We start from the raw sequence: 15,398 nt of genomic DNA, 5'->3' as shown, positions 1-15,398 counted from the left end.
GTCTAGGGTGGAGTCAGAGGCAGTGGGGACAGTCTAGGGTAGAGTCAGATGGGCAGTGAGGACAGTCTAGGGTGGAGTCAGATGGGACAGTCTAGGGTGGAGTCAGATGGGCAGTGGGGACAGTCTAGGGTGGAGTCAGAGGCAGTGGGACAGTCTAGGGTGGAGTCAGATGGGCAGTGGGGACAGTCTAGGGTGGAGTCAGAGGGGACAGTCTAGGGTGGAGTCAGAGGCAGTGGGGACAGTCAAGGGTGGAGTCTGTCAGTCAGAAGCAGCCCTCAGGAGCTACAGGAGGGAACTATATAGGAAGCAGAGAAATTAGCAGCTAAAGTAGGTTCCCACGACTATGGCCAGCCCTGTCAGGAGACATTGCTCTTCATGGGGGACAATAACCAAGCTGCATAACCCTCTTGAGCTTTCTACATGCAGCTGACATTTTATAAAATTAGTTTAGCAGGAGTGCTTAGCCAGACTAGGTTTGTTTTAATTATGGAAATTTTCAAAAATACTTATGAGAAAATGAATTTTAAGTAATGGGTAAAATGGATGTTTTGAAACAAATATCAGATAAAATGTTATTTCATCTTCTGTAAAGCCTGTAGAGTGTACTTCTACCACACGCAGCATTTAAAATCACCTTCACATAGCTGATGTCATTATGTACCGTACAGAATGAATACTTCCTAAGTGTCACCAAACCCAGGTCATATGGCTCTCATTTATGTCAAAGGTTTTAAGGGGTTTGTCAAGTTAAAATCTAAACAGGACCATTTTGCATCCCTTGGTCATTCTATCTGCTAAGTGTGTTTTATTCTAGAGCATTATTTACGGCCGTTGTTTGCTAGAAACAGGAGGACTTGCCCTGGAGCATAGTCTCCATCCTGGAGTTGAACAGCTGCTTCCTTGTGTGATATGTCATTTAAAGCTAACATATTTTCTAGCTTCCATATTTCTTATAAGTCAGGGGCTCTGCTTTAAACAAGACAGACAACTGTGCCATACACAGAACCAAACTTTAATAAATAACAACCATCTGATTAGTCATTCTGCTTACTTTTCAACTTCCTTTTTAAAATTTTAAATTTTCTCTCCCTCCCTGACATTTTATAACACTACCCATTACTGCTAGTTTAAGCAGAGTGTGCCACTCTGGGTTACATTATCTCCAATTTCAGCAACCATGGTGTGTGTGTGTGTGTGTGTGTGTGTGTGTGTGTGTGTGTTGCGTTGCTAAGCCTAAGCATACTGATCTCTTTTTTCCTTACTCTCCTTGGATGTTTTAATGATTAACAGGAAGAAAGACACTGTCCTGATTTTCCCACACCAAATGCAAGGACTTACCCTTCAGTAACATCCAACCACACTGCCTAGATAAGTGGTAGACTTCTCAAATTCTCCTTAACAATTCCTTAGGACTGGAATGCCACTTGATATCTTTCAAACTTCTAGTTTATATAATTTGGTATCATTATACAAAGTTGTATATGTTATGTGTCATTGCTAGAAATTAAAAGTCTACCAAGCTACGTTTTCCAATGACACCTAGACAAATGATGTGTATAGTGAAGCGTATGCTTTTTAATTGGCTCATTGCTTCACAAAGCTTCAGTTTGTTGACAATTTAAGAATATTTAACTTCTGTGAATTATTTATGACCTCATCTGTTGTTTACATAGGCCCTTTTTGCTATTTCTATACATTTTGAATATAAACCTAAAAGTTTCCTCCCTTTTGGCTATGTACAGTATTTTAAAAATTAAAACAATGAGTAAATAATATATTGACAAGCTAGAGAGAAAAATTGTCTCCTAGACACGACTCTCACCAGATGTGCTCTTGAGAAACAGGTGTGGATATAACATATCTCAGGCCCAGACACACATATCCTCAGAATGCAAGTAATTTGTCCTTATCCAAATCTACCTAGAGTTTTTCTTTGTGTATCTCAAGTAATGGGTACATTTTAAGAAACCATGCAGTCTGTGAAACCCAACGATCTAAAAAGCAGGTGTTCTTTGCTTGTCTGTAATTAACTTCAACTTAGTTCTCAGATATGTGTTTTTCAGAGCAATGGGAAAACATTTGCTCTCCAGAATGACTCCATAAGTTTTGACAAAATATCTCCGGGTATGTGGTAGGATTACATAGTGTGTATAAGACAATGGCAGTGGTTTGTGGGGAAGTGTGTTAGTCATCTAGTACTCTCTGTAGCAGGGGAGCAGATACCCTAATGTGTGTCTGCACTGCACCCAGAAATCCAGTGAGTGACAGTGTGACTTCTGCTAACGATGTCTGACGTCAAGGGAAGTGTTGAGGTTGGCCTTTTCAGCAAAGCTGGCACAGCCATTGCCCCCTTCCCTCCTCCTTCCAGAGGTGAGATGTGCATCTGATTGAGAGGCTCTAAGTCAGCGGCCTAAATGCCAATGAGGGAATGGCACTTTGGCTTTTCAGGTCTTGTTGCAGAAGGAGCAATGGGCAGAGCAGAGGAGAGCTTTGGCACCAGTGTAGCACCCATTGTGAGTAGAAGAGGCCTTCCTTCCCTTCCTTCTTGGACTGGTCTGACGGGGGTAGTAGTCTTTGCTCATATGATGTCTTGACAAAGATGCTGTGCTTACCAGACTTTTAGTTTTACGTTAGCTCCCTTGTAAAGAGAAGATTCTGAAGAACATCTGTACCCCTTTTTCATAGGCATAAGAACTGTGTCCCCCGAAGTGTATATATTGAAGTCCTGCTTTTTTCTTAATTTTAAGCCACTTCATTTTTTTTTTTTTTCTTTTTTTGGTTTTTCGAGACAGGGTTTCTCTGTGTAGCTTTGCGCCTTTCCTGGAACTCACTTGGTAGCCCAGGCTGGCCTCGAACTCACAAAGATCCGCCTGCCTCTGCCTCCCGAGTGCTGGGATTAAAGGCGTGCGCCACCACCGCCCGGCTAAGCCACTTCATTTTTATGTGCCTTGTTATGTCTAGTAGATAACTGGATCAATCTTACCATTTTTTGTGCTACTTATAACTCTAATCTCCCTGACTCTCCACTAGTCTCTTCCCAGCCCCATTTAAAAACTGAAACTCTCAGACCAAGCTGTAGATGTAACCAACAGTCTTATTAAATAAGAAACAAAGAACCAATGTAAAAGAGAAAGCCGAGAGGTCAGAGCTCAGAGCTAAAATCTCACCCTTCCTCCTGCGGTGTCCCAGCTTCCCGAAAGAGCTATATCCTGTCTGTCTGTCTTTTTATAGTATTTTGTTCTGCCTTCTCATTGGTTGTAAACCCAAATACATGACTGCCTCGTCACTGTCTGTATGTACAGCCCCATAGGTCTTAAAGGCATATGTCTCCAATGCTGGCTGTATCCCTGAACACACAGAGATCTATGGGATTAAAGGCATGCGCCACCACCGCCACACTCTGTCTATGACTCTAATAGCTCTGACCCCCGGGCAACTTTATTTATTAACATACAATCAAAATCACATTTCAGTACAATTAGAATACCACCACACCAAGCTACACAACTGTCTCCCATATGTAGGGGGCATAGTCCAGTCCCATGCAGGCTCCACAGGTGTCGGCCTAAATGTTCATAAGTTCCTACAAGCTTCGGTTGTCTCTGTAGGTTTCCTCAACGTGATCTTGACCCCCTTGCTCATATAATCCTTCTTCTCTCTCTTTGACTGGACTCCTGGTGCTCAGCCTGGTGCTTAGCTGGGGATCTCTGCATCTGCTTCCATCAGTTACTGCATGAAGGCTCTATGATGGCAGTTAGGGTATTCACCAATCTGATTACCAGGGTAGGCCAGCTCAGGCACCCTCTCCACTATTGTTAGTAGTCTAATCTGGGCTCGACTTTGTGGATTCCTGGGAATTTCCATAGCATCAAGTTTCTTCCTTACCCCATAATGTCCCCCTCTACCAAGATATCTCTTTCATTGCTCTCCTACTTGATCCCTACCCCAGCTCAACCACCCTGTTCCCTCATGTTCTCATCCCCCATCCCCTCCCCTCCATTGCCAACCCCTCCATCCCCAGTTTACTCATGGAGATCTCATCTGTTTCCCCTTCCCAAAGTGATCCATGCGTCCCTCTTAGAGTCCTCCTTGTTAGCCAGTTTCTCTGGAGCTGTGGGCTGCAGTCTGCTTATCCTTTGCTTTACATCTAGTATCCACTTATGAGTGAGTACATAACATGTTTGTCCTTCTAAGTCTGGGTTACCTCACTCGGGATATTTTCTAGTTCCATTCATTTGCCTGATATTTCATGATATCATTGTTTTTTTACAGCTGAGTAGCCCTCTGCATAGACAATTGTGTAGCTTGGTCTGGTTAAGAGGCCCCCTGGCAATGGGATCAGGATCTATCCCTGGTACATGAACTGGCTTTCTGGAGCCCATTACCTGTGGTGGGACACCTTGCTTACTCACCCTTGATGCAGTGGGGAGGGGCTTGGTCCTGCCTCAACTGAATGTACCAGGCTTTGCTGAGTCCCCATGGGAGGCCTTACCCTTTTGGAAGAGAGGATCCAGGGTGGACCGGGGAGGGAGTGTAGATTGGGGGAGGAGCAGGAGGAGGGATGAGAGGGGGGATCTGTGGTTGGTATGTAAAATGAATAAAAACTTTTAAGTAAAAATAAAAACTGAAACTCGATAGAAGAAAGGAAAATTAATTGTTCTGGTTTGCATAACTTTTATGGTTTTTGTTTCAAGCTGTGACATATTTTTAATCTAATCTCTAAGAATAGAAAGATAAATCTGTGGTCTACATTTCAAGCTATTGCCAATTTTTACTATATTCCTTTACTTTCTGTTGCTAAATACCATGACCAAAAGTATCACGGGGCTGGGGAGGGTGTTGTCCTTGAGGAAGCTCAGAGCAGGAACTCTGGTAGGAGCAGAGGCAGGTACCGTGGAGAAACGGTACTTACTGGCTTGCTCTTCATAGCCTGTTAAGCCTGCTTTCTTATATAACTCAGGAACACCTTTCCAGTGGTGGCATCGTCCACCGCGGGCTGGACCCTCTGACATCAATGATTAATCAAGAAAATTCCTCCCCAGGCAGGCCCACAGGCCAGTCTGGAAGAGGTAGTTCCTCAGTGGAGACCCCCTATTCCCAGGTGACTCTAGTTTGTGGCAAGTTGACAAAAACTAACCAGTGCAGTTGTCCTTACACAGAAGCTCAAGCCCAGGATACATTTGCCTCGAAACACTAGAAGCACTTTCCATCAGCAATTGAAGAGACAAGCAAACTGTCATATACATACAATGGAATAGCCAATCATGAGAAAAGGAATTCTGATACATGCTACAACATGCCTGAATCTTGAAAACATAGCATGTTAGGTGAAATGAGCCGACACTAGAAGAAAATACCGTGTGATCTCACATGAAGTGTCTAGAATGGGCAGAGACATGGCGAAAGAAAACAGGCAGGAGTTACCAGAATCCCGGTGTGAGGGGAGGTGTGAGTTATTATTTACAAAGCACAGAGTTTTGTTTTTGTGTGGGGTGAAGAGAAGGCAGGTGACGGTTCTGTCACCCAGTTCAGTGGCAAGTGTGCTGGAGGCCTCTGAACTGTGCACCTGGAACAGCGGTGTAATGGAACTGTTCTGTTTCTTTTTGTTTGCTCCCTTATTAAATATGGAGCACTTCACAAGTTTGCCTGTCGTCCTCGTGCAGGGGCCAAACTGACCTCTGTCCTGTTCCAGCTTTAGTCTGTGTGCTCAGAAGTGAGCATGGTAAAACCGAGCTCCTAAAGGAGAGGACATGTTTGGATCTTCTTGCTGTGTCTAACTAGTCCGTTTGACAAATCCTTGCTGAGTTCCTGCTGGACGCCAGAAACTGTGGTAGACAGTGAAAACACAAGCAGGCTTAAGACAGGCAGCCTGCCCTGAAGTCTACATCTCACTTAAAGGTCCCGTGCACATGCACCCACCCACCCTCCATTAGGTCTTTTCAGCAAACATTTCTCAATAACTTTAGAAGAGACAAGAATACATATGCCATAGTTCTCACACTCCAAGATGTTAATATCTGTTTAGGGAGATAGAATGTGGACACTAAAGTACCTGACCACACTACCTTGTGCTATTTATATGACAAATACTAACTAGTAACAGGACCTTGAAAATTGAAATAAAAGTCCATTCTATGGTAGGTTGACTGGTGGAGGACTCATAGGATATGGGACTTTAAAGAAAGGAGAGGCTGCTGGGAGGTAGTGTCACATGCCTTTAATCCCAGCACTGGGGAGACAGAGTCAGGCAGATCTCTGTGAGTTCAAGGCCAGCCTGGTCTACAGAGTGAGATCCAGGACAGGCACCAAAACTACACAGAGAAACCCTGTCTCGAAAAACCACAAAGGAAAGAAAGGAAGGAAGGAAGGAAGGAAGGAAGGAAGGAAGGAAGGGAGGGAGGGAGGAAGGGAGGAAGGGAGGGAGGGAGGGAGGGAGGGAGGGAGGGAGGGAGGAAGGAAGGAAGGAAGGAAGGAAGGAAGGAAGGAAGGAAGGAAGGAAGGAAGGAAGGAGGGAGGAAGGAAGGAAGCCACAGCATAGAGCAGTGGAAAGAAGAGGGACACAGGGAGCCAGATGCTTGCTTGAGCAAATCCGTGGTAGCCGGGTGTGATTTTTACAGTTGATCTACATAGGGTTATAATGTGCCATGAAAAATCTACACATTACATCAGAAGGCTCGTTTATATTTTCTTTTTCAATGGTTCTATGCATTTTAGTGTTACTTTGTATTCTTATTCTGATGCGTTTTATTTTCTTTCTCATTTCACTTATAGTTATTACATTTTTACATTTCCCTAATCTCTATCCTTCCAGGAAAACAAAGTCAAACCCCCTAATCTGACAACTAAGAAACACTTCAGAGCTTCTCTAACTCAGGCCACTTTGCTGAAACCCACAGGGGCTCTATGTTTAGTCTCACAGCCAACCGCAGTCAACCACAAGGTGGAGCCTTTTGTCAGCCAGCAGAGCTCAGGCTGGTTTTCAGCTGATCCCTTCCAGCCAGGGTCTCCTGGGGACCCGAAGCCCTCCTGGCCTCTCCAGGCACCACAGCTGCATTTGGAAGTGTCGAAACTCGGCAGAGAAAACACACAAGTTCAACGCAATAGTCTTTGCTCACGAAGTAAGAGAGCCCCGGCATTCATACCAGTTTTCAAAAGGAAATCCGAGCAAGGGAACAAAGACAGCTCAGCACTTGGCAACATGAAAAGAAAACAGAACGCTGTTACAGAGCCTACCCTGCCGGCACAGAGGACTAGTGCAACCCAGGGAGGCAGACCAAGTTTAGGTTCCGCTAATAGAAAAAGACCAGATAGTAACACTCGGGTACAGGCTAGGAACTTAAACCAGAAGAGCGTCAGACCTCTGCTAGAGAAGAGCTCTGAGTTCTGTGAGCACAAGAGGGACCATCCCGCTTCTGATGGGAAGCAGACTGTGTACTCCAGTGAAGGTAGACCACTGTCTGCTAATGCCTTGACACAAATGTCAAGTAATAGCTTAAGGGTGATAAAAAATGCTGTCGACAGCCACACCATTGGAAAACACAATTTAACAAGCAGATTTATAACACAAATTTTGGGGAAAAGCCATGAGTCACTAAAGCTCAAAAGCCAGCCACACATTTTTGAATCAGACTTAGAGACTGAAGACTCCCAACTTCAGCAGCCACAGCTAGCAAATCGAATTAAAGAAGCTGATGGAGGTGAATGTGGCCTCACAGTGAGCAAAGCATCCCACAAGCACAGAAGGAAGTTATGTCTTGAGTCTTCAAAATCTGCTACAAAGCTTTGCTCTAATGCTGCGCGTCAGGGGCAACCCGGTTCTTCTAAGAAACAGGTAAAGGTTTGTTTTCCTTCCAATCTGGAAAAATCCATAATAGGCTATACTTTCAGACCCTTAAATAAGAATGTAAATAATATTCCCACGTTGATGTAGAAATGCGGTAATTAAGAAAGCCAACTGTGCTCCACCTTAAAAAGGACATCTAGCCAGGCGGTACAGTGGTAGTGCCTGCCTTTATTCCCAGCATTTAGGAGGCAGAGGCAGGCAGATCTCTGTGAGTTTGAGGTCAGCTTGGTCTACAGATCGAGTTTCAGGGCAGCCAGGGCTACACAGAGAAACCCTGTCTCGAAACAAACAAACAACAACAAAAAGGACATCCATGGTCCACAGAACATTGTAGTAAGGGAGCAGAAAGGATGTCAGAGCTGGCTGATGGGAAGGAGCGCTGTGAAACAGTGTCTCTGGACATGACATGGCCCTTGAGCCCATGAACTCCCTGGAGCTATGGTTCCCTGCAAAAGACCTGAAGAAGACTGGGCCTGCCAACATTTCAGCATGGATGGGGAAAGGGGCTCATGAGTTCCCAGCCACCCTGAGAGTGTGAGCTGTTAAGGGTCGCTAGCGGGAAGGGACTGTTTTCTTTGGTGGTGTAGTCACTGACATGTTGACCATGCTCCAGCAAATAATTTCCCACCATGCTCAAGCAAGTAACCAAAATTAAACTCAGTTGGTCAGCAAAATAAAGACATCAGAGTAGGAGCAGGACTTGTTTTAAAGGGCTTTGGTAGAAGAGAGGAGAGGGTTTGAGGAAGTACTGGAAATGAAAATGACCAAAATTCAGTGTGTGTGTGTGTGTGTGTGTGTGTGTGTGTGTGTGTGTGTGTGATTGTCAAAGTCTTTTAAAAAGAGACCTGCTCCCTTAAGAGTCAAAACTGATAGTAGTAATATGTCTAATTTGTAACAAAATGCTGTTCTTCAATCTGATACAGGTATCTAGTACAACAAAACCCAAGAATTCCCTCAGGGTTCCTGAGGCTGAGTACAGTGTGGAACAGAGACTGCCCACCAGGTAACTGCAGTGGTGTGCACTTGTTTAAGTTACTTAAATAGAGATAGCTACACTTAAATTAGCAAGGAAATAGGAACAGCACATCCTGTGAATAAACAACTGTTTTACATTGTGTAGACCCAAAGAAGAATGGCTTTGAGAAAGGACACCTCCCCCCTTCAGGCTCTCTTCTCTTTAGTTCCAGGGTCTCACAGACTAGGAAGCCAGTGCCAGCACGGCAGCCACAGCAGCTCACTGAATATGCAAGACTGTGACCCACTGAAATATCTTCCTGCTTGGGCATGACCCAAATAACAGACCTTCAGTGAAGTCCCAGAGCTAATCATTAAGTTGAAATCTACTCCTGAAGTGCTACGGTGCCAGCTATGCTTAAACTTGAGATTTAATTATCATTCTGGGTCCCTGGCACCAAATTCACAAAATTGTACATCTGGAAATAACATTTTATTCCTTGTTGCCATCTGTTCTATTCTAAGAACAAACATTACTAAAACATCCACAAATATTCTTCACATAAAACTATTGGCATACATTTAGATTCTTTAAGAACCAACTGGAAAACATTTTTCTTTTCCAAATGCTATTTCTTTCTATAGCTAATAGAATTTTCAACTTGATTTGAATTAAGTAAAAGGTACCTAAGTCTATTTCTGTATATTTTATGATGTGGTATCCTATGCACTCTTAAACATCTCCATTTTAATGCTCTCATGTGACTGAAGAAAATATTGTATGTGTCTTCGAAATGGCTATTTGCATTTTTAGAGAGAAATCTGTTCTGGTTCCATGTTCTCAGAAGTATGGTCACCTTCTCATTTTGAATTACTTAATGCCCGACATGATATTAACATGAAATCATTCTAGTAGGAAGAATAACATGAGAAAATTGTAGTTTCTACAGTGATCTATGGACAATACTATCCCCCAGCTATAAAATTAATATACACTTCAGTAAGGATTTTATAGCAATATGGAGTAGTTCAATAAACAAGTTTAATTTAATTGGGGCCTGGAGAGATGGCTTAACAATTAAGAGCACTGGCTCCTCTTCTAGAAGACCCTGGTTTAATTCCCAGGACCAACATGGTGGTTCACAACAATATGTAACTCCATTTCCAGGGGATATAATGCCATCTTCTGGACTCTGAGAACATCAGACTTGAACATGGTATGCAGTCATATATGTGGGCAAAACACCCAGACACATAAAACAAAACCATAAATTTCTAAAAAGTAAAAATCTGCCTACAATTGCTCTTTGCAGATATGATCACTCGGAATACTGAGGAAGTTCTTCCAGACATTGCCTATGGGCGAGAAGAAGGCTGTGTGTGCTGCCCTGGGACTTCTTGCTTTACTCAGCACTTTTCATTTTTGCATAGCATTTTATTGGCCGTGGACATGCCATGTTTAACTAGCTCCCTATTGATGAACACTTCAGTTGTTTGCGACCTTTCAGTATTATAAGTCATGTAACTTGTTCTATACAGAATGTTGCAAGTTACCAATTTTTCCCATATGAAACATTATTTTTTTAAAGACAGAGTTTCATTCTGTAACCCCAACTAGCCTAGAACTTGCTCTGTAGACCAGGCTAGCCTCAAACTTACAGAGATCTGCCAGCCTCTGCCTCCCATGTGCCACTTTACTCAATGTAGTACTTTTGATAGTTGAAGACACCTTTATTTTGCCTTTACTCTTTACCACTGAAATTCGTTGGAAGTATCCGTTTCACTGCCAGAGGTTGGGGGCTTCACAGGTACGGTAGGATAAGATAATCGATAGCACATGAGGACATGAAGTGCCTATCACCCAGACCTGCTGGCGGCTAACGTTTGACCCGTCTCCTCTTTCACATTACATTACAGACCCTTTTTACTGTAATGCTTTAAAGAAAATTCCAGGAAGCACAGTTTCCTTCATGAACACTTTAGAATACAACTCTAACTTAAGGTACAGGGGACTTTAAAGAGAGAATGTGTGTATTTTTACTATACATTTTGAAAGTCCCCCTGTTTGTCCCCAAATTAACCATATTATTGTAGTTATACTAGGAAAGGGACTCTGCTTTGTAATCACTGTTTCTTCATAACCTTGGGCAAATGGTTTTAATGTTTGTTTAGGGGGTTCATGATGTGCTATATTGCCAATAAATTTCACTTTTTTTATATGTAACTATCAGGAAGCCACCAGAGACATGAGTCCAATCTCACCACAGAATTAGGGCCTTTATTGGAGTGGAGAATTCTGTGCCCAGCAGTGCATTATCCTGCTAGGTGCCAGGAAGTGGGCCATTCTCTGTGTCGACCTCTGAAATGATGGACTTGCCCTGAAGGCTGAGTCTAGTCTTTAGCAAATACGTATGGGCCTGTGGCTCAGGCTTAGGGTTATGTATGTGATGAAGCAAGTGTCCAGGATCACCTGCTTGTCCTCCACAAACAACTCTCTAACAATGGGAGCAAGATGCACAAACAGTGCTTCTCACCAAATGAGGATCTTCCCCACTTTCAAAATGTTTAGGCTTTAAATGGATTTGGTAACATATACTTGGCATATATTTTTAAAAGTCAAAACTCTTCATTGAATATCCTACTTCAATAATCCTTCATCATATAAAAAAAAAAACCAGCAGGGAATGACGTGTAAGTTGAACTATGATTGTTTAAATATGGTTTGCTGTTGCTACCAATTCATCAAAACCAGTGCAGGTAAACAAAATAAGTGCTAACCTCCTTCACATGTGAGTGTAACTCCCACTCCCAGAGTTATCCCTAGTAATGACTTTGCCCTATATCTTCACTGTGAGCACTTCTTTTTTCCAGAACTATCTCTCGTTCCAAATGTATCTATCATCTTCATAGGAAGAACATACATTTAAGTCACAACCCGTTTTAAGTGCTCCTTTCTCACAAAACCCATGCTCTAAACAGCCAGCAGTCCACAGTAAAGACCAGGACGTTGTTTGGCTTGTGGAGAAATGTATAGTTTTTGAGAGTGATGTACTGAAATATGCATGTGTGGTCAGCACAGTCATCCACCCATGGCCATTCTTGGACCAGGCTTCCCTGGTGCTTCCCAGGGCTGCTCCATCATTATGCCTTAGGCTGTGAAGATGTCATATCACTCAACTCAGCAAACTAGTTAAAAGACGAGTCCACTGCTGAAGCAGCGTATGGTGTTCGCCAGATCTTTACAGAATCTTTGTAATCCCTCTTCCTCTACTCTGTTAATCCGTACTACTTTAGAACTGACAGGATATTTCTTTCTTTTTTCTTTTTAGACAGGGTATCATGTAGCCCAGGGTGGCCTTGAATTCACTGTGCAGGCTAGAGTGACTTTGAACTGCTGATGCTCCCACCTCTGCCTTCAGAGTGCTAGATGATAGCATGCTCAATTTATGCTGTACTGAAGATTGAATGTGGGGCTTTGTGCATGAGGCAAGTACTCTACCAACTGAGCTGTATCCCACGTACTAGTACTTCATTTTAGACAAGTGTTCACATACATACAAGACTTGCTATGCTAAAATGAATATGAGTCTGTTTCCTTGTATAAAGTACATTTTTGTCTTATAATATGTATTCTTTTGTTTTGTTTTGTTTTTTGTTTTTTCGAGACAGGGTTTCTCTGTGTAGCCTTGCACCTTTCCTGGAACTCCCTCTGTAGATCAGGCTGGCCTCGAACTCACAGAGATCCGCCTGGCTCTGCCTCCTGAGTGCTGGGATTAAAAGTGTGCACCACCACTGCCCGGCCATATAATATGTGTTCTAATGAAACACACACCCCCACACACAATCTGTGCGCAATTTCACCAGAGAAATCAATGAAGATCCTGGTTCATATTGAAGATTTCAGTTTCTGGGGTAGAGATAACTCAGCAGTTAAGAGCACTTACTCCTCTTGTCGAGGATGTGCGTTTGTTCTCCAGCACCATATAGCTGCTCACAACCATCTGTGACTCAGGTTCCAAGGAAATCTGTCATCCTCTTCCAGACACTCAGGCACCGGACACACACATGACACACATACATACGTGCAGGCGAAACACTCATAAACATAAAATATTTTTAAATACTTCAGTTTCTGAGAGCCAGAATAATTGTATAGCCAATTGGAAAAAAATAAATTTTACTTTTTTTAAGGTTTTGATGCTTTGTTTGCAGTTTGGACCCCTTCCAAAAATTCTTTCCTTACTTTTCAGTTCTGCATTACAGGGCCATTCCAGGTTTAAACCATAAATGGAGTTATGTTTGCCTATATCCAGAGACTTAGAAATCAACCACCACACCAAAACAAACTTATGGAAATAGACCAAAATCAATGCCAAGAATCCTATTTGTAGTTATGTAAAAAATGTTTCTCATGTGTATTAGCTGCTTATTATATTTGTATTTGGTTTTATATTTTTATTTTATATATAATTATTTTTACTTTGTGTTTATTACTCACTGTCACAAATAGGATAAAAATTTTGAGAATCTCAAAGACTTGTTTACCAACCAATTTTCACTCTGTTTTCAAGTTGCATATGATCTGCTTTTATGCTGGACTTGCTAATATATGAGTATTTGTTGATAGTTGTAAATAATCAATAAAAAGATCCAAAGATTCATGACCCTTACGTATTTATACTTACACTATTCATGTTGCATATTGTTTCAGATGACAAACAGTAAAGGCATTTCAAGTGGATGTACTTTTCAGATGTCAGGATGACTGTACAGAGATGGAAGGGCTTAGGGGCCCTGCAAATTCCTTTCCATTATAGATCATTTCCTAAACCAGCATAGGTCCTTAGTACATCATAGAGCTTTACTCTCAAAAGACCTTTATTTCATCATTAAAGAGTGTTATTCATTAGCTGGGCAGTGGTGGTGCACACCTTTAATCTCAGCTCTTGGAGGCAGAGGCAGGTGGATCTCTGAGTTCAAGGCCAGCCTACTGAGTTCCAGTATAGCCAGGGCTGCACAGTGAAGCCCTGTCTCAAAGAAAAAGTTAATCATTACAGTGTTTGCCATGTGCCAAGCACTGTAGAGGTTCATAAGGGAATGGAGACATTGGTTTACAGCGGGGAGAAAGATGGGGTTCATGGACACAAGGAACAGTCTGTGGTGCAGAGCACCAAGGAGCCTAGAGTGGAAACATTGGTTTACAGCAGGGGAGAAAGATGGGGTCCGTGGGCACAAGGAACAGTCTGTGGTGCAGAGCACCAAGGAGCCTAGAGTGGCTGGAGTGAAAGAAGCCGGAGTGGAGAGAGTGGAGCTGGTCACGTGGGGTCCCATGGCCCTGGAAAGAGCTTTATTCCACAGAGTGGCCCAATCAGACAGGGCTTGTCAGGACACTCCAGCTGCTGTGGTATGGATAGATTGGGGCTCAGGGAATAGGAGAGAAGGTGGGAGACCAGCTCAGAGTCTAGGCAGATGATAAATGCCAAGACTACCACCAGTGCAGGTAAGGAAGTCAAAAATGGTTCTGGTGTATTATGTAGGGTAGAGCCTACCAGCTAGAGCAGAGAATTTCAGGGGTAAAGCAGTAAGCACTCTAATTTTTTTAAAAAAGGATTTGCCTACTAAGGTTTTAGAATCATAACTAGTTTTTATTTCCCCTAACAATGATTCTAGTGTCCGTGGCATGATTGCTTGGAACAATGAGATTTTTTTTAAAAAAAAAAAAAAAAAAAAGCAGATTTTGGAGCAGAAGGAAGGACAGAATCAGCAGTGTATAGGCTATTGAAGACCCTGATGAGCTGTTTATGCAGAGCAAAGAGGGCAAGAGTCAGGAGCTGCTCCTTCATAATGTAACCTGTACTTTCTGTCAGCCTCCGCCAGCGTGGTGGAACCTGTACTGTCTGAATTAGGCAGAAGCACAGGGTTTATGTGCCCCTATCCCTACCTGATTCTTCTACTTCTGATATTGTTAGGGGAAATAAAAACTAGTTATGAATCTAGAACCTTAGTAGGCAAATCCTTTTTTAAAAAAATTAGAGTGCTTACTGCTTTACCCAGAGCATTTCAGTGTATGGACAGAAACCGAGATGCACTAGAATTCCTTCTAGTTTAGAAAACAGTAACAAAAAGAGAGGAAAGTGTATTTGTGAACTTTTTAAATGAAAATTCATAGTTTGGAAATAGCTCACAGTGGTTTGAATGAGAATGTCTCCCATAGGCTCAGATATTTGAATACTTGTTCCCCAGTTGATGGAATTGTTTGAGAAGGACTAGGGGGTGTGGCCTTGTTGGAGGAGTTGTGTCAAAAACCCATGCCCTTCCCTGTTAGTGTTCTGCTTCACAGTTGCATCTCAACATGTAAGCTTTCAGCTACCATGCCTGTGTGCTTGCTGCCATGCTCCTCACCATGATGGTCATGACTCTAATCTTCTGGAACCATGAGACCCAAATTAAATGCTTCCTCTTATAAGTTGCCTTGATCACAGTGTTCTATCATGGTAATAGAAAAGCAGCTAAGATAGATTAAATATTTGTAGGCACTACTCTAGGCCCTAAATATTTTTCTATTATCATTATTCAAGACAATTTTTTAAATGTTTACAGT

At 42.6% G+C, this 15,398-nt stretch overlaps 1 protein-coding gene and 1 non-coding gene across 2 annotated transcripts in view; one reads left to right on the top strand and one right to left on the bottom strand.

Moving 5' to 3' along the window:
- Positions 1-8,850, top strand: part of C19H18orf63 (chromosome 19 C18orf63 homolog) — a 32,414-nt gene extending 23,564 nt beyond the window's left edge. Inside the window, exons 11-12 of the mRNA XM_028873851.2 lie at positions 6,812-7,831; positions 8,767-8,850. Of these exons, the coding sequence (XP_028729684.2) occupies positions 6,812-7,831; positions 8,767-8,850 (1,104 nt within the window). The remainder of the gene's footprint in view (positions 1-6,811; positions 7,832-8,766) is intronic.
- Positions 5,619-5,721, bottom strand: LOC114696280. The gene has a single exon (XR_003734982.1). It is a non-coding gene; the product is annotated as a U6 spliceosomal RNA (small nuclear RNA).
- Positions 8,851-15,398: the final 6,548 nt, after the last annotated feature.

This window comes from Peromyscus leucopus, chromosome 19 (genome assembly GCF_004664715.2).
Source record: "Peromyscus leucopus breed LL Stock chromosome 19, UCI_PerLeu_2.1, whole genome shotgun sequence".
Classification (NCBI taxonomy): domain Eukaryota; kingdom Metazoa; phylum Chordata; class Mammalia; order Rodentia; family Cricetidae; genus Peromyscus; species Peromyscus leucopus.
The sequence above is the reverse complement of the archived record's forward strand: the minus strand, read 5'-3'. Positions and strand labels throughout refer to the sequence as shown.